At 39.0% G+C, this 25,015-nt stretch overlaps 2 protein-coding genes across 2 annotated transcripts; both read right to left on the reverse strand.

The window, feature by feature from the left end:
• Positions 1–393: 393 nt before the first annotated feature.
• On the reverse strand, positions 394–5,726 carry TRMT10C (tRNA methyltransferase 10C, mitochondrial RNase P subunit). The gene is made up of 2 exons (XM_046002673.1): positions 5,588–5,726; positions 394–1,974 (listed from the first exon to the last, which is right to left on the reverse strand). The coding sequence occupies exon 2, from the start codon at positions 1,963–1,965 to the stop codon at positions 694–696; it is 1,272 nt and encodes a 423-aa protein (XP_045858629.1). The 5' UTR covers positions 1,966–1,974; positions 5,588–5,726; the 3' UTR covers positions 394–693.
• On the reverse strand, positions 5,685–21,507 carry LOC123940746 (putative protein FAM172B). The gene is made up of 3 exons (XM_046003682.1): positions 21,445–21,507; positions 16,118–17,103; positions 5,685–5,892 (listed from the first exon to the last, which is right to left on the reverse strand). The coding sequence occupies exons 1-3, from the start codon at positions 21,505–21,507 to the stop codon at positions 5,685–5,687; spliced, it is 1,257 nt and encodes a 418-aa protein (XP_045859638.1).
• Between the last annotated feature and the right edge of the window lie 3,508 nt (positions 21,508–25,015).

Below are 25,015 nucleotides of genomic sequence, written 5' to 3' on the forward strand. Positions count from 1 at the left end.
CTGAGCCTGCATCAGGAGCCTCTGCCCTCAGCGGGGAGTCAGCTTGAGGATTCTCTCTTTCCCTTACCCCTGCTCTAAGTAAATATATCTTTAAAAAAAAAAAAAAAAGGAGTGCCTGGGTGTCTCAATTGGTAAAACATCTGCCTTTGGCTCAGGTCACGATCCTGGGGTCGTAGGATGGGAGTCCCTTATCGGGCTCCCTGCTGAGTAAGGAGTCTACTTGTCCTTCTTCCTCTACCCCCAGCCCCTGTTCATGCAGTCTTTCCCTCTCTCTCAAATAAATAAAATCTAAAAAAGGAAATGGAGTCTGAGACTCAGAAATATTCACAAAAAAGCCACAGCAATGGTACAATTCTTTTACTGGGCTCAACAAACTTGGACAATTCTTTTTACTAAGATTATTAAGTTTATTTTTATAGTGAGTAAAATATATTTCCAAAGTTTTGCAGAAATTTAATTAATTGGGGAAAAACACTTCAGTTAGTTTGGACGGACAACCTTTAAAAGAACAAGTGAATTCTATTCAGGAAGAAACAGACCAGTAGAATTGTGTTTTCACTCCATTTTCCACTCCTCTTTTCTTCCAGTTTTATTGAGAAATAATTGACATTCATTACAGTATAAGTTTAGGCATACAGTACCGTAGTTTGATTTACATACATTGTGATCATTTATTTAAGTTATCAGATTTTCTCATTTAAGCCACCTTTTCTGTGTGTGTATATTTAGAGAGCCTTTTGGAGATGAATTAAAGGTCTTTGACTTCTTCAATCTGTTGACAAACTCTTGAGAATGCTGAGAAATCTCCAAACAACCACTGTGTTTTCTTCTAGGAACAAACTTCAGAGCCTCTTCCCAACTACCAGTGTTTTTCAGACATAACAAAATACGCATCATTTGATCTAAGGTGAGATTTTTGGTACCAGTATCCCACTGTAAATATCTATCTAATGGAAGGCATTCTGTTGCCAGCTTCAGCCGTTTTGCCTTGGCTAGGGATGTGCCTGTCTGCATAGCCTTATCAACAAAAGATCCCACTATGTAAATTTTATCATGTTTGAAAGTAGTCATAACATTAGGAGAATCTGCAGTTAAATATATAAGACTATCCTTTGGGAATAAATCTACATGAGACTTTTCTGTTGCTGTTAAAAGCAATTTGTCCCATTTTTCTCCATAACGTTTAACTAACTCATTATGATAAGCACCATCTATTTTAAGATTGCAGAAATAAAGATGGAAAGGATCAACATCTCTTCTGTTACATCCTTCACTTTCTAGAAGTTGGGAAACAGTATTTTGGAGTTCTTTTGGTTTCATGTAATTATCATAATCCATGTCAAAAACCAAAGGCTGTCCAAACTGCATGGCCTGAGCACCTTTCCAGCCCATGGCAATGTCCATATTCCTATCCCAAAGTCGTAGAAATAGAAAGTTTTGCTGTTTATCTTCCTTGGTGGTTTCTAACAATTGCTCTCTTATTGCTTTTTCCCTTGTTGCTGCTTTCATTTCCTTTTTTATTTGATTAGATTTTTTCTTTTTTTCCTTAATATATAAATATTTTAAGTATTTTTTTTTTGATGATTTAGAAACACATTCCATAGCAGTTTTGAGCTCTTCTTCACTGATGTGTTCTGGTACTTCTTTGCCAAGCAATCGCCACATCTCAATTAACTCCCGGATGGCAGCTAGAGGATCTTCATCCTTGCTACTTGAGACTGGTGAAACATCTTCCTCTTGCACACTAGATTTCATTGTAATTTTCCATCCATCCAATCCCAGCTGTTCAGGAGGTGATGTACTCTCCTTTTTAGGATAGGACACCCCTGGTATTTTGGAAGACATGTATCTCTGTAGAATGGCTGAACATAAAACGCTTCTCTTCCTAGGAATGGTAAATGGCACTAAATATCTGGCACAAGATCTTAAGGTGATACTACCACTCATTTTGAGGAAAATAGGCATGTAAGACCCCTATAAGAGAAGCAAAATGTAATGAAAAGTTAGACAAACATTTTTTAAGCCTGTCAACTAACTATACAAGTATAAATTTGAGACACCAAAAGCAATTAATTTTTTTTTAAGATTTTATTTATTTATTTCACAGAGAGAGATCGCAAGTAAGCAGAGAGGCAGGCAGAGAAAGGGGGAAGCAGACTCCCTGCTGAGCAGAGAGCCCAATGCAAGAGCCCGATGCAGGGCTTGATCCCAGGACTCTGAGATCATGACCTGAGCTGAAGGCAGAGGCTTTAACCCACTGAGCCACCCAGGTGCCCCTGGGTTCTTATTTTTGACATAAATTTCACTATTGCTTTAGGAAAAAGAATACCTTGAAGAAAGATCCTTTTTAGATTATCTAAAAATCTAATCTAGGGGCCCAGAATATCAACATTACTGGATAACAAAGTAATGTTCTGCTGATAGGGTTGAGATCATGATGCTATTTCTTCTCTATTCTACTCTAAGTCCAGATACAGACCCAAACACAAGCTCCTAAACATAAGCAACATATGAAGACAGTAAGACAAAGGGCAGAAAAGTTATAGGATACGGACGTGCTGTATCAATGCTCTCATGTTTCAAAACAGAAATGGACAAAGATTTACTGATTTAAAAACAAAACAAGGGCGCCTGGGTGGCTCAGTGGGTTAAGCCTCTGCCTTCGGCTCAGGTCATGATCCCAGGGTCCTGGGATCGATCCCCGCATCGGGCTCTCTGCTCAGCAGGGAGCCTGTTTCCTCCTCTCTCTGCCTGCCTCTCTGCCTACTTGTGATCTCTGTCTGTGAAATAAACAAATAAAATCTTGAAAAAAAAATAAAAAAAATAAAAACAAAACAAAATAAGGGTGCCTCGGTGCCTTAGTCAGTTAAATTGCTCCCTTTAGCTCAGAACATGATCTCAAGGACTGAGCCCCATATGGGGTTCCCTGCTCAGCAGGGAGTCAGTCTCCCAGATAAATAAATCTTTAAAAACAAGAAAATAGACCTCTTTTCTCCAGTTCAGAGTTTATTTTGCAGCAAATAATGTTACTATCAAACAAAATGTCCAAAATTAGGGCATATATATATAAGCTCCACAATTTTATCCTAAAGGTCTGGACATCCACAAAACAATGAAGATGCTTTAAAATGTGAAACTAGTACAGGATTTGAAAGAAAAAAAAAAGGAAATCAACTTTTACAAAATGCAACTGAAATACTTGAAATATTCCTTCTTCCCTCTGCTTTATTTAACAACTCTGCATGCTTCTTAGAGTGGTTCTCTAAGCTGTGCCCTGATGCTCACATGTCTTCCCCTCCTTTAAAAGCAGATGTACCTCTGAATTCTGTCTTTAGTCGTCCCCCCCCCCCGCCATTTTTCCCCCAGTCTAAAATTCTCCATGTGAGGTCTGATGTATTTCTGTGGCTTCACCACCATGCCATCAGAAGAAACACTTCAAATGCAACATATTAACATAATAGCTCTCCCTTCCCTTCCCAATCTGCTTTGCCTTCTACATGGTTTCAGGGATGGACACTGCCACTCATCCATTTGCTGAAGCCAGAAACTGGGGGTCATCTTCTTACCACCCGCTCTCAAACCCACCATATCTAATCTATTTGAATTACATTCACGTTACTTTCTAAATACATCTTGAATCCATTAACTTCTTTTGAATCCCATTATCTTAATTGCATCCCCTAGCCTCCTGATTTGCTCTGTCTCATCTCTAAGCCATTGGGAGCTGGTGCAAATCTAATCAATCCACTTGTATGGACCCCATTGTGAACTTTTAAAAAAATATATTTTATTTATTTGACAGAGAACAACACAGCGAGAGAGGGAACACAAGCAGGGAGCCTGATGGTGGGCTCCATCCCAGACTCTGGGATCAGGACCTGAACCAAAGCAGATGCTTAATGACTGAGCCACCCAGGTGCCCTCTCAATGTGAACTTTTTTTTTTTTTTTAGAAGATTTATTTATTTATTTGACAGAGAGAGATCACAAGTAGATAGAGAGGCAGGCAGAAAGAGAGAGAGAGAGAGAGAGAGGGAAGCAGGCTCCCCGCTGAGAGAGCCCGATGTGGGGCTCGATCCCAGGACCCTGAGATCATGACCTGAGCCGAAGGCAGCGGCTTAACCCACTGAGCCACCCAGGCGCCCTCAATGTGAACTTTTAAATCCACTGCTGCCAGGCACAAGTTCCAAACTTATACACATGGCTTTTAAAGTTTTCCACAAAATCATCTTTTGCTTACCTCTTCAGATACATCCTTAGTTATTCTTCACCTCAATCTTTAGATCAAATATTCCTCCTACTAGTTCTTATAGCACCCTTACCTCTCTATCACAATATTTGTAACACTCTTTGTAACTGCCAGGTTACTTATTTGCCTGACTAATGGTAAACTCTATCAGGACAAGGACTATTTATATTAACACTGAACCCAGTGCTCAGTAGTTTATGGCTCACAGGGATCACTCAAGTATTTTTTGAATAAATATCCTGGACCAATGCTTTTCACATTTAAAATATGTTCGGACACCTTTAAAAAAAAAGAAAAAGAAAAAAAGAAAAAAGTTTGGGGGAGGCAGCTGGCTAGCTCAGTTGGTAGAGTGCGTGACTCTTGATCTGAAGGAGAGGTTGTCCTGAGTGCAAGCCCCATAGTGGGTATAGAGCTTACTTTAAAAAATTATCTTAAAGTTTGTTATTGTTTTGCTTTTTAAGTAATTTCTACACCCAATGTGGGCTCGAACTCAAGTCCACAAGATCAAGAGACTCATGCTCTTCCGACTAACCCAGCCAGGTGCCCATCTTCAGACACTTTTTAAAGAAAAAGCAATTTAGGGAACCTGGGTGTCTCAGTCGGTTAAGTGTCTATCTTGGGCTCAGGTCACGATGCCAGGTCCCGGGATCCAGTCCCACATCACGATCCCTGCTCAGCGGGGAGTCTGCTCCTCCCTCTGAGCCTCCCCGGTCTAGTGCTCCCACTCGCTCTCAATCTCTCTGAAATAAATAAAATCTTAAGTTTTTTTTTTTTAATAAAGAAAGAAAAAACATTTTAGACTCCCTGAGATATGATATTTAACGGGGAGTCCTTAGCCCCAATATGAGAAATACTGATTTCAGAAACAAGTCTTTGGAGTTTTGTCTTTGTAACCGGTAAAGATTTTTTTAGGATATCATAAAAATGAAACTCAAATTTTAAAACAAAGAAGGATATCATTTCGGTAAACACTGCTCTTGTTTCAGGGACTGTACTACTTATAGTTTAAAAATCACTGGGCTTTGGGGCGCCTGGGTGGCTCAGTGGGTTAAAGCCTCTGCCTTCGGCTCAGGTCATGATCGCAGGGTCCTGGGATCGAGCCCCACATCGGGCTCTCTGCTCCGCAGGGAGCCTGCTTCCTCCTCTCTCTCTGCCTGCCTCTCTGCCTAGTTGTGATTTCTCTGTCAAATAAATAAAATATTAAAAAAAAAAATCACTGGGCTTCCCCTTATCTGTGAGCCTTCTTGGCGCACATGCTCCACTAAGCCCATCTTAGAAAGGTTTCCGCGTCCTCCCACCTCAACACACACAATTAAGATGCCAAGAAACATGCCCATACCAAGAGTGCAGAGACAGTGGCTCCCACTGGTGTCAACCGCGCGGACGCACACACGACGCACTAGTCTGCAGTGAAGCGCTACGCAAGAAACCGCACCTCACGCAACAACGCCGGTCGGTTTAGTTTCCTTACCTTGCGGGTTAGCCGTGGCCGGAAATCCCGCCCACTCTTTCCGGCGCTTGCCTAATGACGTCAGGCCACTGGGGGAAAGGTTTCCAGCCGGAAAAGCGGTGCTCTTGTGGAGAACGCTGGCCGCTGCTTTGGGGCCGATGCTAGGGACTATCTCGACTGGTGTGTGCTTGTAGCTGGTTTAATTAGGTTACACCACTATTTAAAAATTTTCTGTTCCTTTTCTCTTAACTTGCTCTCTACTTGGTACACGTATTTATCAGCATTTACTCACACAGTGCTAAAATAAAATGATGTTTTCACAAGTCTCACTCAACTTTAAAACTGCTTGATGCAAGACTTTAAACGTATGAAACTTTGTGACCAGTTTATCACCAGCACCTGGCACAATGCTTAGAACATGAGAGGGGACACGAAATATCTCTCACTCCCCTTAGCTCACTTGTTAAATTTATTTTTTAAAAGATTTTATTTATTTATTTGATAGAGAGATCGCAAGTAGGCAGAGAGGCAGGCAGAGACAGAGGGGAAGCAGGCTCCCTGCTGAGCAGAGAGCCTGATGCGGGGCTCAATCCCAGGACCCTGAGATCATGACCTGAGCTGAAGGCAGAGGCTTAACCCACTGAGCTACCCAGGCGCCCTGCTCACTTGCTAAATTTAATGTGAAAATGAAATTAAGTCACACACTGCAAATTAGTGGCCTTTGGGGCAAAATCCAGTCTGCAGGTGCTTTGTTTAGGCAGTACATTTTCAAGTGTTTTCATTTAGTTGTCACTATTAAATCATTAGGGCCAACACCATTCACTGGGGAAAGGACAGTCTTTTTCAAGGAATGGTACTGAACAAAGTTGGACCCTTAACCTAAAACCATATAAAAATTAACTCAAAATAGATCAAAATCTTCAACATAAAAGTCAAAACTATAAGACTCTTAGAAGGGGGGGGGGGGCGCCTGCGTGGCTCAGTGAGTTAAAGCCTCTGCCTGTCTCGGGTCATGATCCCAGGGTCCTGGGATGGAGCCCATCGGGCTCTCTGCTCAGCAGGGAGCTTGCTTCCCTTCCTCTCTCTGCCTGCCTCTCTGCTTACTTGTGATCTCTGTCAAATAAATAAATAAAATCTTTTAAAAAAATACTCTTAGAAGGAAACATAGGTGAGAATTACAAGGCATTGGATTTGGGAATGATTTCTTGTATATGACCCCAAAACCACAAGCAACAGAAGAAAACATAGACATTTTGTACAAAATTTAAAACTTTGCATGTCAGGAGACACTACTGAGAGAGTAACAGATTTGGAAGATGTGTAAGAAGTAAAAATGATAGAATTTGGTGATTGGTATTTGGGGTAGAAGAAGTCAATATTCTACTTTGAGCATTGGGACAGACAGTGATTAGTAGTGTGGGAAATGGGGAAAAGGAGTAGACAGGATGAGGGAAGAGTTGGTGAGAGCAATTTTAGTCATAATAACTGAGCTCCCTTCAAAGTCAGATGATGTCTCCTTTACACTATATGGCAGTTGGCTGCATGGGTCTAGAGTTAAGAAGAAAGAGAATGAACCAAACCTGGAGATTTGAGAGCTATGAAGAGACTCTGACACCAGTGTCTGTGAAACCATGTGGGTGGAAAAGATTACCCAATGTCTGGGTAAAGAGGAAGAGTCAGCAAAGGAGACTGCAAATGAGCAGCTAGAGATACAGTGGTAAAATAATCAGAATATGACAGAAGCTGAGGGAAGAGTGTTTCAAAGAAGAGTGACCCAAGAGGTTTCAAGTGGGCCAACTAGGTCAAATGCTGTCTATACATCATGTAACACAGACTTAGAAGCATCCATTGCATTGGGACCATATTGTGAGGTTTGGAAACTGAAGCTAGATGAGAGTGGTTAAGGAATGAGTGGATTACGAGAAAATGGAGTTAGCAAGTGTAAATGTTTTGATGAAATTTGGCAGGGGCAATATACAATAGGTTCAGTTCCTAGGTGTGGCATCCAGGAAATTTTTGTTAGTTATTATTATTATTATTATGTTGGGAGAGAGTTATTATTATTGTTATATTGGGAGAGACCAACCAATAAGATTTTTAGCAAGGTAATTGCCCCATTACTTATTTGCCTGACTAATGGTAAACTCTATATAAATATAGTGAGAAGAGTGTACTTCCTGAGAAGACTGAAAGAGTTGGTATTCAGAGAACAATTGGAGGGAATTGGTCTTGGATAAGAGGAGAAAATTCTACTTCCTTTGTAAGAGGAAAAAAAGAAGAGGCAGGTGGGGATAGAAGTCAGTTTGTAGATATGGCAGCTTACTTTTGAGTTTCCATTTCTGGAAACAGATTTAAATCTCTTATTTTTTAAAAAATATTTTTGTTTATTTATTTTTTTGACAGACTGAGATCACAAGAAGGCAGAGAGGCAGGCAGAGAGGGTGGGGGAAGCAGGCTCCCTGCTGAGCAGAGAGCCTGATGTGGGGCTCAATCCCAGGACCCTGAGATCATGACCTGAGCCGAAGGCAGAGGCTTAACCCACTGAGCCACCCAGGCACTTCTAAATCTCCTACTTTTAATTTGTATTTGTTTTTATATTATGTGGAAGACAACTGGAAGGACTTGTCTTGAAGAGTGAGATGCAACCCTTCCTTTACTATAGGAGGGGAAAATACATGTGTCAGTTCACATGGATCATAAACACGGGCTCAATGAACAAACCCCTTTTGTTGCTTTCCTTAGGGGAGAAAACTAGGCTAAATGATAATCCTTCATAACTTTCACCTCACATGAGATAAATTTAACTTTATTATCTCTCTGGCAATTTATTACCTAGTCTTTTTATTTTTTAAAGATTTTGTTTTAATTTGAGGAAGAGAAAGAGTACCAGAGAGAGAACACGAGCTGAGGGGAGAGGTAGAAGCAGAAGCAGACTAAGCAGAAAGCATGATGTGGGGCTCGATTCCAGAAATCTGGGATCATGACCTGAGCGAAAGGCAGATGATTAACTGAATGAGCCCCCCAGGCACCCCTACCTAGTTTTTCTAATACGGTTCACAAAGTATGGTCCCTGGAGCAGTAGCATCAGCATCAGCATCACTTGGAAACTAGTCAGGCAAAATTTTAATGCCCTACCTACCAATTTTACTGAATGAGAAACTTTGGCAGTGAGGCCCATCAATTTTTGCCTTAACAAGATCTCCAGGTTATCCTAATGTATTTAAACATTAGAGCACTACTTTGTTTGAAGAAACATTGACAAGCAAGTAAGAAATTTGTTTTCTTTTTAATAAGGAGTCTTCCTTTAGCAAACAATATGCTCTCCTTTTCTTTTTTAAAGACTTTACTTACTTATTAGACAGACAGAGATCACAAGTAGGCAGAGAGGCAGGCAGAGGGGATAGGGGAAGCAGGCTCCCTGCTGAGCAGAGAGCATGATGTGGGGCTCGATCCCAGGACCCTGAGATCATGACCTGAGCTGAAGGCAGAGGCTTAACCCACTGAGCCATCCAGGCACGCCTCTCCTTTTTTTTTTTAAATTAATCTCCACTAATTGGATTTTTTAAAAAAAGATTTTATTTATTTATTTGACAGAGAGAGACACAGTGAGAGAGGGAACAGAAGCAGGGGGAGTGGGAGAGGGAGAAGCAGGCTTCCGAACCAGCAGGGAGCCTGATGTGGGGGTTGATCCTAGGACCCCAGGATCATGACCTGAGCTGAAGGCAGATGCTTAACGACTGAGCCACCCAGGGGCCCCTAGTTTGGATTATTTTTTTTACATCAACCCATACAAGGTAGATAAAGCATTAACATTTTCTTCAAGATTTTATTTATTTGTTTGTCAGTGAGAGAATGAGTGCTCAAGCACAAGAGGGGGAGTGGCAGGTGGAGGGAGACGCAGACTCCCCACTGAGCAAGGAGTCCATTATGGGGCTCCGTCCCAGGACCCTGCAATCTTGACCTGAGCTGAAGTCAGAGGCTTAACTGACTGAACCACCCAAGCATCCTTGTGTTCTCCTTTTTGTTAAGATATGCTTAATTTGGTATCGGGAAGCGACACACAAATCTTGAAGCACTTTGCTTACAAACAATGATAATAGCCCATTACCTCTATTTTTCACATGGAAAATAAATCATATGGTGGTATCACAAGATCTTAAGGTTTTCCTGAAGACCTCCTATACTAGTGTTTTCTCTTTCAGGACACATCTCTGGTCTGCAGTTTATAGCCAAGAACCTGGGGATTTTTTTTTTTTTTTTTTTTGCTTCAAGTTGCAAAAATAGATCAACATCAAAAGTCAGAGCACAGGAACAGATTAGGGCAACCCCTGGGAGAAGAAAGCTTAAATTTTATTATCAAAACAAGCATTAGTCTGTGGCAAAATGCTGATGTGTTGCAGAAAAAGAGAAAGCAGTTTCTAAATACACAGAGCTGTCTCTTAAAACAAGAGAAAGGGGCACCTGGGTGGCTTAGTTGGTTAAGGGAACAACTCTTGATTTCAGCTCAGGTCTTGATCTCAGGGTCGTGTTATCAAACCCTGCACTGGGGTCTGCACTGGGTGTGGAACCTGTTTAAGATTCTCTCTCCCTCTCCCTTCACCTCCCTCCCAGGGCTTTTGAATGCACATGCTCTTTCTCTGTAAAGATAAATAAATAAAACAAGAAAAAAATTGAATGATGAGATAAACATGCTCTTAGAGCAGAGATAATCTTATAACCAAAAACGGGTATGCTGCCTAGAGCAGCATACTCTATACTTTATAGTATAGTATACTATACTCTATACTCTATGCGCTATACTTTCAATGCCGTTCTGATCAAAATTCCACCGTCATTTTTCAAAGAGCTGGAACAAACAATCCTAAAATTTGTATGAAACCAGAAGAGACCCCGAATTGCTAAAGAAATGTTGAAAAAGAAAAACAAAACTGAGGCATCATGTTGCCTGATTTCAAGCTTTACTACAAAGCTGTGGTCTCCAAGACAGCATGGTACTGGCACAAAAACAGACACATAGACCAGTGGAACAGAGTAGAGAGCCCAGGTATGGACCCACAACTTTATGGTCAAATAATCTTCAACAAAGCCGGAAAAAGTATCCAGTGGAAAAAAGCCAGTCTTTTCAATAAATGGTGCTGGGAAAATTGGACAGCTATGTGTAGAAGAATGAAACTCAACCATTCTCTTACACCATACACAAAGATAAACTCAAAATTGATAAAAGACCTCAATGTGAGGCAGGAATCTATCAAAATCCTAGAGGAGAACATAGGCAATAACCTCTTTGACATAGGCCACAGCAACTTCTTTCAAGATATGTCTCCAAAGGCAAAGGAAGCAAAAGCAAAAATGAACTTTTGGAACTTCATCAAGATCAAAAGCTTCTGCACAGCAAAGGAAAGGGTCAAGAAAACAAAGAGGCAACTCTCGGAATGGGAGAAGATATTCACAAATGACAGTACAGTCAAAGGACTGATATCCAAGATCTATAAAGAACTCCTCAAACTCAACACACACAAAACAGATAATCAGGTCAAAGAAGGGGCAGAAGACAGGAACAGACATTTCTTCAAAGAAGACATAAAAATGGCTAACAGACACATGAAAAAATTTTCATCATCACTAGCCATCAGGGAAGATTCAAATCAAAACCACATTGGGATACCACCTGACACCAGTAAGAATGGCCAGAATTAGCAAGACAAGAAACAACCAGTGTGGAGTGGATGTGGAGAAAGAGGAACCCTCTTACACTGTTGGTGGGAACACAAGTTGGTACAGCCACTTTGGAAAACAGTGTGAAGATTCCTTAAGAAATTAAAAATAGAGCTACCTTATGACCCTGAAATTGCACTACTGGGTATTTACCCCAAAGATACAGGTGTAGTGAAAAGAAGGGCCATCTGTACCCCAATGTTCATGGCAACAATGGCCACAATCGCCAAATTGTGGAAAGAACCAAGATGCCCTTCAAAGGAAGAATGGATAAAGAAGATGTGGTCCATATATACAATGGAGTATTATGCCTCCATCAGAAAGGATGAATACCCAACTTTTGTATCAACATGGACGGGACTGGAAGAGATTTTGCTAAGTGAAATAAGTCAAGCAGAGAAAGTCAATCATCATACAGTTTTGCTTATTTGTGGAGCATACGGAATAACACGGAGGGCATGGGGAGATGAAGAGAAGTGAGCTGGGGGAAATAGGAGGGGGAGAAGAACCATGAGAGACTGTGGATTCTGAGAAACAAACTGAGAATTTTGGAAGGGAGGGGGTTGGGGGATGGGTGAGCCTGGTGGTGGATGTTATGGAGGGCACGTATTGCATTGAGCCCTGGGTGTGATGCATAAACAATAAGTTCTGGAACACTGAAAAGAAATTTTAAAAAATTAAAATTAAAAAAAAAACAACTGAGTTGAGTTGTTACACCATTAATTTTCGTTGGCATCATTTATCATGTAGTGTTCTAAAATATGTCCTGAAATTCTTTGGCACTCTCTTTAAGAGGTGGAGCCTAATTCCACTTCCCTTGGATTAGTGACTCATTTCTAACAAATAAAAAAAAAAAGTGGACCAGTATGCAACTCAGAGAGCAGGTCATAAAAAGGCAGTGCATTTTCCTGCTTGCTCCTTCACCTGGATGATTCACCCTGGGAGAGTTGCCATGTCCTGAAGACATACAAGTGACAAAGTCTCTCTTCTTCACTAAACTTTAGTTAGGCTCCTGACTAAAAGGAGAGGCTCCTAAGAGGAGCCTCTTAGAAGAGGCTCCTGAGCCCTCTTCTGGGCTAGTCCTCAACCTTGGTCTTCTATGAGGCTGCAGAGCTTAGTCTTAGCAAGAATCCTGCCAAATCAACTCTTTTAAAAAATTTTTAAAAAAATTTCTTTTCAGTGTTCCAGATAACTCTTGATAGCTAATCAAGTTCCTTATTCCCCACTCTTGATGTCTAAGGCCCTGGCTTGCCTTTAGCAATAATCTTCCTATCCTGGTGTCTCCTTTTAGTAGTTTTCCATCACTAACACCCTATCTTTGCTATATTCAGAGTTGAGTCCAATCCCTCTTCCTTATTGCAATATCCCTAATTACAACCGTTTCGAATAAGTCTTCCTTACCATTCTAACAAGTTGCAGAATAATTTTTTCTTCAGCAGAAGCAGTCTATGGAAGAGGTCTACATGATGAAGAACCAAGGGCTTCTGCCAAATAGCCGCTCGAGCTTAACTGTACTCTCCTGAGAGATCCCAAGCCAAAATTACCCCCACGAAACTGCTCCTGAATTTCTGGACAACAGAAACTGTGAAATAATAAATTATTGTTATTTTAAGCCACCAACTTTTGGGGGTAATCTGTTATGCAGCTGTAGATAATAATATACCCAACTACCAGATTAAATAGCAAATTGGGAGTTATGAGAAATATCAGCTTCAAGTTAGTTAAGTGCAAGACAGAAGAGCTTTTATGGTAACTTCTAAAAAATTTTTTGGGGTGCTTTTTACATTACGTGCATTAAATGCACTCTAGATAGACTATGTCGAAAGGGACTTCAAAGCTCACTTCATTTATAAATTGGAAAGTAAAGGCTGGGAGAGAATAACTGGTTTATCCAAGATTGAGTTTCGTTTAAAAGCTGCATATCCTGATTTATATTTCAGTGGGATTTTTTTCCATTATGCCATTTAAGACATGGTAGAGAAAGAAGAGAAATATGAAATATGTCTTTGATTATAAAGATTTGTCCTTGTCTGGGATGCTATAACAGAGTATCACAGACTGGAAGGCTTAAACAAATGTTTATATCTCACATTTCTAGAGCTGAGTAGTCTAAGAGAAAGGCACTGGCAGATTCAGTGTCTGGTAAAGGGCTGCTTCCTGATTCACAGAAGGCTGTCTTCTTGCTGTGTTCTCACATGGTAGAAGGCAATTCTCTGGTATATCCTTCATAGGATCACTAATCCCATTCATGAGGATCCACTCTCATGACTGAATCACCTTCCAAAAACCCCACCTCCTGTCATACTGAAGATTAGGAATTCAACATATAAATTTAAGAAGTACAAATATTCAGTATATAACAGGAATTAGAATATATGCTGGGTTAAAAAACAATGTGAATAGAAACACCAGAAGACACTGGAAATAACTCTATCAGAAAAATATTTATGTCCTATTATATACAGCAGAGTTAATTTTTCTTCTCTTTTCTTTTTTTTTTTTTGAGTGTGCGCTCACACATGCATGCACACATATGTGGGGTGGGGTGGGAAGGTGAGGTGGGGGAGAGAGAGAGAGAGAGAATCTCAAGAGGGCTTCACACCCACTGTGCAGAGCCCAATGCAGGGCTCAATTCCAAGACCCCAAGATCATGACCTTAGACAAAAATCAAGTCAGAAACTTAAGTGGCTGAACCACCCAGACACCCTGTGGCAGAGTTAATTTTTCAAATGCAATGTCTGCTATGGGTTCTCTCTTACTCATCTATGGGCAGAGCTAAATTTGTAAACTCCTTTTTCTCTTTTCAGAACTTCTGGAACAGCCGAAATAAATTTTCACTAATAGTCACTATTTTATCAAATGGCATTTCCATACATCTAGTTGCTCAAGTCAAAAATCTGGGAATAATCCTTATTTCCTTCTTATTTCTGACCTCCAACCACAAAATTTTGTTCACAGAAACAAAAGTATTAGCATATAGCCTAAGTATTATGTAATTAAATATTATTATTTAAGTATTAGTGTTAACTATATAGTATTAGTAGTTAAGTATTAGTATCAAGTATTTCTCAGACTACTACCAAAATTTCATTTGGTCTCCCAGCCTCCAAGCTTGTCCTTCCTCTAATCTATTCCCTGAACTGCAATCAGGATATTCTTTATAATATGTTAAGCTGAGAATATACTCCTGTCTAAAACCATCCAATGTTTTCTATTGTTATAAGAATAAAGTTGAAAATCATAACCAATGGACCTTGCAGCCTTGAGCAAGCTGCCTCTGTTTATTTCTCTAACTTGACTTTCCAACTACAGACAAAACTCTCCTTGACCAAATCTGAGCCTGGCTCCTATAAGCCCTCTTCTCAACTAGGCTCCAGTGTTGGATTCCATCCCTGGTCCACTTAGTCCAGTTTTTGTTGTTGTTGTCGTCACTTAGTCCAGTCTTAGCAAGCATTCTGCTGTCAGTTAGTGAAAATCTCCCATCTTTGGCATCTGATCATCCTCAAGATCTGATAAAATTCCTCATCCTCCAGGATGTTATCATCCTGGCTTACCTTTAGTAAGAATTATGTTGAGTCAGTCTATTAAGAATCTCTCTTATGCCTGATGTCTCCTCTTAGTTAATTTTCCACTCACTGTCCCTCACCCTACACTTTGGCTATAAGGTTTCCCCCCCTCAATTATCCTTGTTAAATCAGAAGTTGAGCCTGATCTCGCTCCCTTACTGCAAAACCCCACTGCAGTAATCCTTCCTGAATAAAGTGTTCCTTATGTCTTTAACAAATGTCATGAATTTTTTTCTTTAACACTACTCACCCATAAGTTTTTAACTTCAGCTGAACTGGACTTCTTTCTCCCACATCGAGTCTTTTGCATATGCTGTTCCTTTGCCTATGAATTTGTTTCCCCACCTAATTGCTAAGCATCATTTAAACTAAGCATCATTTTCTCAGGGAGGCATTCCCTGGCCCCCAAGGCTGTCAGCTCTCATACTTGATGTTCCATGGCACCTTATATTTTCAGAGCACTTGTCACACTTGCAATTTGTTGTTCATTGTAAACTCCGTAAGTGTGAAGGCAATGCTGGCCTTGTTTGCTGGTGTCCTGAGCAGCTACAATTGACTGGTACACAGTGGATACTCAAATGTTAGCTGAAGGTGTGAGTAAATACCTTTAATACATTTGAACAGAAGACTAATAAATTTAAGGAAAAGAACACAAACATATAAAAAATAGAGTTTATGATAATTTTTATGTTCACTTAGTTTTAATATAGCATTAACAACATAGAAATCAAAGATAGTATTTAATCTATATCAACTATAGTCTATTAATAACAAGAGATCTTTTCAAAAGATCCTCTAACTTGAATAATACTCTAAAATATTAATGATGGTACTGACTGTTCATCAATAGGCTATAAAAGAGAACATACTCACTTTTCAAAGAAAGTAACAAATCAAACCTCAAGTCAGAATATAACACTGTGTATATTGGTTTCATAACATAATACTGTGAAGTATCCTTTTTCTTCTAGCATCTATATTAGCAACATTTCAGTAAGACAAAAAAAATCTTAGATGACAAAAAACAACTTAAGCACTTTGCTTTCTTTTTGTGCAGCTTCTTGTTATTATTGGCACTGGAGAGTAATTAATAGTTGTTTTGGCTTTCAGAGCTTTTTTAAAGTATTTAAAAATTGACTGGAGACTAGAGGAAGGAGCTAGGTTGTGTTTTTCTGTACCAGCAGAAACCATAGGAAACTCCTTTTTTAAAACAGTAGTTGCAGGTTTATCCAACGGCTTAGGACTTGTCACCCATTCACGGCAATGGTGTTTTATCCAGGCTAATAACTGTACATCACTTCCCAGCTGGTGTCCTACATGATGTTCAGAGTCAATGAGTGCAACAGCATATACTTTGTTCATCACTTCCCGCTTTCTACGAACAAGTAAGTCCATAAAAACCAAGCCTCCATAACCATGTACAATGAAGGCAACATCCTTTCCTTCAGTCTTTGAGATGAAGTAATCCCAAATGTAAGCCATGTGTTCTTCAGGGGTGTTGCTGCATCTTTTAGGGATGCACTGGAGAGGTTGCTGGAGAGAGAAAAAATTCTCTGCCTGAACCATTTTTAGGGAAGAGGACCCAATATTTTGTGTTAAAAGACTTTTCCACTCATTCTCCATTTTTAGGTCCACAAAATTGTCATTGGGGTTTAGCACAATTACATCATAATGTGCCTGCAATGCCATCTGAATACATGGTATCTGACTTCCATGTTGGAGACCATGATGTATTATTGCTTGCTGACTCCACTGACCAGCTCTAAAGACCCCATGGTCTTGAAGAAGGACAAGAAGAACAGAATGATGACTTGTTAATGCTCTCTCACTCATGAAAAAGAAGCTTCTTGGTTCCTTATCAGCCTCTGTTGGGATATACACTTTTTGTAATTTGCATACTTTCTCCAGAAGCTCATAAATGTATTGTGCAAGCAAATGGCCAAGGGCCTGGTAGCGCTTGCTATTCCTCTCGAGGACATTTTTATAATAGTTAAAGACAAAAGGCCTTTGTGTCTCAGTGTGTCTCAGTTCAGCTTTTTCATTGAAGTCATATTTAAGTTCTTCTAGTAAGTCAGATTGTTCAATAAATTTTTGGAAGCTCAGCTCCTGAGTCACTGGTAACCACTGAAAGTAAAAATCAATAATATGTCAGCAGTACAAAAAAATAAAATTTTCAGCTTGTTAAATTATTCTTGTGGGAAATCATGCTAAAATTAAGCACTTCACCAAGACATTACCCTTTTACCTTATACTAAAGACTTTAACTCAAAATAACTGTAAATGATGCAAAGTAGTAAGACACAGTAAAGTAAGGGACAATGGCTAGACCATACATAATGACAGAACAGACCAACAACCATAGCATTTTGTCCAGGAAGCCAACCCAAATAAACAGCCCAGAAAGCCAGCCTGCTATGAGTCAGAGTTGTAGGAAAGTCAGACCACTACCTCCAGTGACAATCCGGGAAGCTAAACAATAACCTCTGTTATAATTGGCCCCAAATGACCAGGACTTAACTAGGAACTGAAAGAGTTCCTAATTTTTATCCCCACTTCCAATTTAGGACCCACCAGAGGAGAGCCAAATCTGCATCTCTAAACAATCACACTAGATATTCTGCTTCTACTTAGCCCACCTGCAGTTTCCCCTGGTCAATAGCCTCAGGACATCCCAACAGCCTTCCCTACTTTCTACTATAAAGCTTTCCCATTTTTCTGCCTGCCTTTGAGTCTTCGCCAAACTGTAAGCAATGGTGGCTGACTCCATTGCTACAGTGAGTGCAGAAAAAATAGGTTTTGCTTTTCTCATCTGGTTGGTCTTAGTTTACTTCTACAGTAAGCATTTAATAAATTTTGCTGTTAAATAAATGTCAGGGGATGGCAATGGGAGTGAAATGTGAAAGTACAGGTTATGATCAATTTATCTTATAATAGAGGATATGTTTATTTTGATGTCTGAGAAAAAAAAAAGCTGTGACTAAAAAGTTGATTTAGGCAGTTATTGTGGACAGAGCTTAAGGGGAAAAGAAAAGACGTTGAAAGGTTAAGTGGCTTGCCCTGAAGATTATTTATTAAATTATTATTAAATAAATGATTGGGTACTGAGGTTGTCTGACTCTAAAATTCATGGTCTTAACAAGTACATGAATACATTCTCTGCTTAACTTCTTAGTACGGACACTGAGAATCCATAATGCACTTCCAGTAAGTAGCACTGAAAATGATTTTTAGTGCCACTCTAGATGGCAAAATTAAGGCTTAAGGCAAAATTAAGATGGTGTTTGCTTGCTTTATTTTCTTAACTTTTTTCTCACTTTCTGAATCTTATTCTCTGATTCCTTTTTTCTTTTAAGATTTTATTTATTTATTTGACAGAGAGAGAGAGAGAGAGAGAGAGAGAGCGTGCACAAGCAGGGGGAGTGGCAGGCAGAGGGAACGGGAGAAGCAGGCTCCCTGCAGAACAGGGGGAGCCCGACAGGGAACTTGATCCCAGGACCGGGGATCATGACCTGAGCAGAAGGCTGTCACTTAACCAACTGAGCCACACATGTGCCCTTATTTTCTGATTCCTACATGTAACTGGCACTTTATGAAAGTGTTTGGTTGTCCAAAGTACCCAGCTTATCTAGACTGTTCTCTATTTTTTCCTGTTCCACTAAAAAACTCTTTTGCTACTAGTGTGGCTGACCTCAGGTGCTATTGTATAATTAATGTCTTTTTCCAAAGTATAAATGATAGATAGACCTAACCATCCTTTAAAAGGAGAAGCCTCGGGGCACCTGGGTGGCTCGCTGTTAAGCAGCTGCCTTTGGTTCAGGTCATGATCCCGGGGTCCTGGTTTCAAGCCCTTCATCAGGCTCCCTGGTCAGTGGGAAGCCTGCTTCTCCCCTTCCCACCGCCCCTCCTTGTGTTCCCTCTCTCGCTGTGTCTCCCTGTCAAATAAATAAGTAAAACCTTTAAAAAAAATAAAAGGAGAAGCCTCTGGGATTAGATTGATTTAGGTTTAAATCCTAGCTCCAGATTTTGAGATTGAGTGACTTTCAGCAGGTTGCTTACCTTCTATGAGTGTCTTCAACTTCTGAGTTTTAGTTTATCTATGCTATCTAAAATAATGATCCTTGGGGTGCCTGGGTGGCTTAGTGGGTTAAAGCCACTGCCTTCAGCTCAGGTCATGATCTCAGGGTCCTGGGATCGAGCCCCATGTTGGGCTCTCTGCTCAGCGGGGAGCCTGCTTCCCCCTCTCTCTCTGCCTACCTCTCTGCCTACTTGTGATCTGTCAAATAAATAAATAAAATGTAAAAAAATTAAAAAATTAAAACATTTTTAAAAACCATTTATTTTATTTATTTTGAGGGGGCGGGGGAGGTAGAGAGAGAATCTTAAGGAGGCTCCAGGTCCAGTGCAAAGCCTTATCTCATGACCCTGAAACCATGATCTGAGTCGAAATCAAGAATCACACACTAAACTGACTGAGGCACCCAGGCACCCCTTGCTTCCATATTTTTAAATTATATGACTTCCCTCACTAGAAAAAGCTCTAGTAGAACAGAAATTTCATTTAACTACTATATCTTCAATACTTAGAACACCCTCTGGCACATATATCATTGATTTTTTTAAAAATAAAGACATGCAAAATATGTATAACATTATTTGTTTCACAAGGCTGTTGTGAGAAATTAACTAATGTAGGTAAAAACCATCTTACACAGAGCCTTACACATGAAAGGTTCTGTGAAATTAGACAGGATGATATTCCTTTTTGAGATGAAATAAAAAACCATATATATAATTCTTTCCAGCCTTCCCTATGCACTTTAACATTGTAATACTTATCCATATTAATAAATGTAGTTCTAGGTCGCTCATTTTATCTGTGTATGGTATTCCTTTGTTTGAATATGCCATAGTTTAACTATTTTCCTGTTGAAGAACATTTAGTTTACTCTAATTTTCCAATATTATAAACAAAGCTGTGATGGACATTTTTGTAGCTATAGTTTTGTACATATATTAAGAATTTCCTTAGGCAAAATACTTGAAAGGACAATTTCTAGGTTATATCAGCATCTCTCACTTTACCAGATACTGATTGCCAAATTGTTCTCTAAAAAGGAAGGTCTATTTTATAATTTGATATGGATGACCAGGTTTACACAGAAAAGCAATCGTCTCTCAGATCTAAAATAGCATTTACGGGTGTCTGCTTTGTTCAGTCAGAAGAGCATGCAACTTGTGATCTCAGGGTCGTGAGTTCAAGTCCCATGTTAGGGGTAGAGATTACTTAAATAAATAAACTTTAAAAATACCCTGTTTATTCAGGTGCTGGGCTGAAAACCACCTTTTCCTATACTGAAATGAAGAGAAAGATAAAGTATATTTAAAACTCAATGAACTAGACAAAGGGTCTTGTTATCTAGTGATTTAACTGTTCTTTTAATCAGAGAGTAAAATAAACAAAATCAGTATTTTCTAATAGCATATAGTACAACATTTAATTATTCTTTTCCACTTTTGTTAAGTGCCTACTTAGTTGTTTGAGAGACAGGGGTAAAAAAATGAGGGTTTGCAAACTAGAAAAACCAAATTGCACACAGATAGATAAAGGACAGGTGGGGATGGGGTGACCAGGAGCAAAGTAGACAGTATCTTGCAGAACGAAAAGGGATACAATTCTTTAGAATCTATTTTAGCACATTTTGCTTGGTTAATATACTCCAACCTGTAACTCTCCCCTGAATTAATATCCAACTGTCTACTCGATATATTTACTTAGATGTCAAATAGCCATTTCAAGCTTAACATGTCCAACCCCCCTCTTCAATCTATTCCCTCTCTACTCATTACTACCTTAGTAAATGGCAACTTTATTCTTTCAGTTACTCATGTTGCAAACTTTCCTTCTCTTTTATATTCAACCCAATCAATCAGTTAATCTTTAAGTTCTGTTATTTGAAATACATCTGTCATTGAATCACTTTTCATCCTCCACCTCTACCACACTAGTCCAAGTCACCCACAACTCTTACCTTCATTATCAAGTCTCCTATGTAATCTCTTGGCATAAGCTCTTATCACCCTGCAGTCTGTTTTCCACATAGAAGCTAGAATGATCTTTTCAAAGCCTCTAAACTGGATCTCACACCCCTGTTCAAAATTCTCAATGGTTTCCCCTCTCTGAATAAAAGCCTAGAGCCTGGGATGCCTGAGTGGCTCAGACGGTTAAGCGGTTAAGCGTCTGCCTTCAGCTCAGGTCATGATCCCAGGGTCCTGGGATCAAACTCCGTATCAAGGGCTCCTTGCTCAGTGGGTAGCCTGCTTTTCTCTCTGCCTGCAGCTCCCCCTCCTTGTGTTCTCTCTCTCTCTCCAAATAAATAAGAAAAAAAAAAAGCCTAGGTCCTTATCACCATCTACAAGGTCCCACATGGTCCTTAGCTATTCAATGTCATTTCCTTGTTTTCTTACTTGCGTACTCATCCAGCTGCATGATCTGGTTCTTAGCTCTTTCTCAGGTGCGTTTCCCACCATGCTCTTGCTTATTTCACTCTAGCCACATCTGACATTTTTGCCTCCCACCTGTGAAGCAAGCTCCTGTTTTAAGGGCATTCCCCCTTGCTATGCCTACAGCTTGGAACCAACCCTCTTCCCCTAGAGATCTGTAGGGTTTTATTTCCTTCAAGTTTCTGCCCACTTGTTATCTGATCAGAGACCTGAGCATTCTATCTGAAAGGGCAAACCTCTCCAATTCTTCTTCATTCCCCTATGATTCTTTCTTTCTTTTTTTTTTCTCTCTCTCTTTCCTCCTCTTTTTTCTTTACTTCTTTCTTTTCTCTGCTGCCTCTCTCTCTCTTAAGCACTTAATACTTACCAGCTGACATAAACTTATTGTCTGTTCCCCCCTCTCCTTCCTGCATTAAAATGTAAGTTCCATGAGAGCAGGGACAAAGACTTTGTTTTGTTCACTACTCTTATCTCTAGTTCTTGGAATAATACCTGAATTTTAGTCACTTTATTGTTAGGATTTTATGATTTTTGTTAAGGGCATAAGGAAGTAAAGAAGAAAAGTTCTGTAGCTACATATACAGGAGAAAGATGCATACAAAGCTTTTTAAAAATTATAGAGGTTTCTTGTATCATTTTAAAGTTAATAAATGTCAATTTAATAATAATTTTTAGAGAATATACTATGCATCTATATGTTTTCTCTTTTACAAATAAAGATGGTCCATTAAAATAAAGGAGAGAAAGCAAACTTTTTAGTTTTTGAAAGAATGGATTGGAATAAGGTAGTTTAGTTTTTGGAATAAGATTTTTAGAGCTGCGAAGCACGTTATTGATATTCTTAGTTAATGTGTTTATTTTACAGAGAAGTGAGGCTTTCAAAGGTGAAACGACATGCTCAAAGTAATTCAGGCAGCTCTGGGAGCCCCAGAGAAGATTCATTTTTACCAGTGATCTTATGAATGCATAATATTTAGCTGTTTATTTCATTTATCCACCAAAAATTTAGTGAAGGCATTTGTTACACACTTAGTGTCTTATATCACAAGGCCTAGTCATTTTACATCGAATGGAATAATAGAGAATAGAATATAATCATTAGTGTGAATTGTAAATTAGGTTCTTCTAGTAACTTGGATTAGATGGTTGACACAGCTGTTACCTTTTGTTCTAGGGACGGCTATTGTTCTTATTTTTTATTAAAAAATTTTATTTTTTATTAAAAAAATTATGGTATAATATACTAAAATTTACCATGTTAACCATTTTTAGTTGTACAGTTCAGTGGCATTAAGTACATTCACATTGTTGTGCAACCATTACTGCTACCCACCCACAGAACATTTTTCATCCTGCAAAATTCTAACTTGGTAACCATTAAGGGATAACTCCTCATTTTGCCTTTGCCCCAGCCCCTAGCAAACCATTCTAATTTCTATGAACTTGACAAGAGAGTAGGTGGGGCAACCGAATCACAGATGCAAATAATTTCAATTAGCTTGATTTTTAAGGAACTCCTTTCCTATTTAGGATCATAAAATGGTTATACTTAACAATATTTTACATTTTTCACAGGTAAACAATAAGCTTTTATGAAAATATAACTTTGTTCCTGGGTTTCAGCACCAAAAAGAGAGAGAGAGAGAGAAGAAAATATAAATTTAAATCTGAGAAGTTAGGGCCTAACACCTGATTACACAGTAATACCTTATTATAGTAATTATAGTCCTTTGGTATACCTAAGGACTTTTGTATATCCTATGCCATTAGGAAGCATAGAATAAAGGACGCTAAAAGTATATAAATACTTTTTTCAATGAACATCATTTTATTTATTTGTTTATTTAGAAAAATAAAACAAAGAATCCTTTAAAACATTTTAAGAAAAAAATGACTATTTTGGTACAAAAGCAACATTATTATTTTCTCAACACAGAATGCAATTATGAAGTTTTTTTACTGAAATTATGCCTGTTTACAACTCCATTTAGTAAATTATAGAAAATAGTAGAAAATGATAACGGTAATGAAATGATATTATGTAGAAGTTTCAAAAAAAGCAAACTAAATCCCATCCTTTTAGTATTCCTTCTCCCTACCTACCTCTCCCCAGGAAAGACTAATCTGCTGAGGCAAATTTAATCCTGAGGCAAAGACATATAAAAAACAGAATATTCGAGATAGAAAGGAAAAAAACTCAGATGCTACCAAATCTTGGGTTTCCCAAATTTGAGTATGTAACAGAATTTTCTAGGAGAGTTAAAAAAAAAAAGTTTAGTGGACAATCATAAAGAAAAACATCCTCTAATCACTGTGGACAATGCCAACCACCCCTAAAATCCCTTCAAACGCTTATGCCTCTCCAAAAGTAACCATTCTGGACTTCTATAGAAATCGCTGCTTTGCATTTATGGTTTTATCTCCTAAGTGAACAGTCCTGGAAATTATAGTTTAGCAATTCAGTTTTTTAGTTAAAAAAATACTTGATATGTCTTCCTGGGAAAAATTTTAAACATACAGATCGTTAGGCTCCAATTCTAGGAGATTCTAATTTAAAAGTTTTGAGGTGGGACCTGGAGGCAGTGCAAAAAAAAAAGATGCTCCCAAGTAATTCTGAAAATTAGATTTTTGGATTTACTGACTTTGTGCATCCTAGATCCTATGTTTCTTGATTTGGTTATTTAGAGGTAAGTGGGTACCAAAAGTTAAAGGCTAAAGAAGATGAGACTAACTTAAAGCTTCAGTTTTACTAAATAGTAACATAAAATGAAATTTTTCTCTTAAAACTAACTAAATGTATTAAGGCACAGAAATGCTGAGTAAGCATTACATTTTAAGATAGACCACTTCAAAGGAATTAGTGGTATATGCACAAGATGCCCTGGGTTCAGCCCCAGGGCCAAATGACAGTTTAGGGATCTTCAATTAAAGGGTTGTGCATAGATTCCTTCTACAGCTTTTTGGACAAAAGATGATGCATCTGCTGCTTGAATACCTAGAATTATTGCAGGTTTTCATAACTTCTGGAAACAGGCTATTTCATTGCAGGGCAGTTAACAATTGCTGATTATCTTAAAAAGGAAGATATCTTTAAAACTAAACAACCTATATGTGTCTTTTCATGATTCACAGGTCACTTCATTTATATGTGGAATAAAAACTTCCTTCACAGAATTCTCAGTGTTCTGAAGAGAAGAATTGGGGCGCCTGGGTGGCTCAGTGGGTTAAAGCTTCTGCCGTGGGCTCAGGTCATGATCCCCGCATCAGGCTCTCTGCTCCGCAGGGAGCCTGCTTCCTCCTCTCTCTCTGCCTGCCTCTCTGCCTAGTTGTGATTTCTCTCTGTCAAATAAATAAAATATTAAAAAAAAAGAATCAATTACTAATGAAAATGAAGGGAATAGCAACACGATATAGTACTCCATACATCTCCGCAAAATCTTCTAGGCTTTCCTGGAGCCCTCGGTAAGAAGTTCCAGATTGTTTAGTTTTTAAAACAGGAAGTAAGATGTTCACCGTGGCAAACTACACCTCATTA

This window comes from Meles meles, chromosome 4 (genome assembly GCF_922984935.1).
Source record: "Meles meles chromosome 4, mMelMel3.1 paternal haplotype, whole genome shotgun sequence".
Classification (NCBI taxonomy): domain Eukaryota; kingdom Metazoa; phylum Chordata; class Mammalia; order Carnivora; family Mustelidae; genus Meles; species Meles meles.

What these genes read in the sequence shown, in the direction of transcription:
- TRMT10C (XM_046002673.1), bottom strand. Translation starts at nt 1,965, where the DNA reads ATGCCTATTTTCCTCAAAATGAGTGGTAGTATCACCTTAAGATCTTGT.
- LOC123940746 (XM_046003682.1), bottom strand. Translation starts at nt 21,507, where the DNA reads ATGGTGGGAAACGCACCTGAGAAAGAGCTAAGAACCAGATCATGCAGC. An exon ending in GCAGCTGGATGAGTACGCAA is followed by an intron (nt 17,104 to 21,444) that starts GTAAGAAAACAA and finishes TTTTACTTTCAG; the next exon opens with TGGTTACCAGTGACTCAGGA. An exon ending in GCTCCTTCCTCTAGTCTCCA is followed by an intron (nt 5,893 to 16,117) that starts GTCAATTTTTAA and finishes TAATTAAACCAG; the next exon opens with CTACAAGCACACACCAGTCG.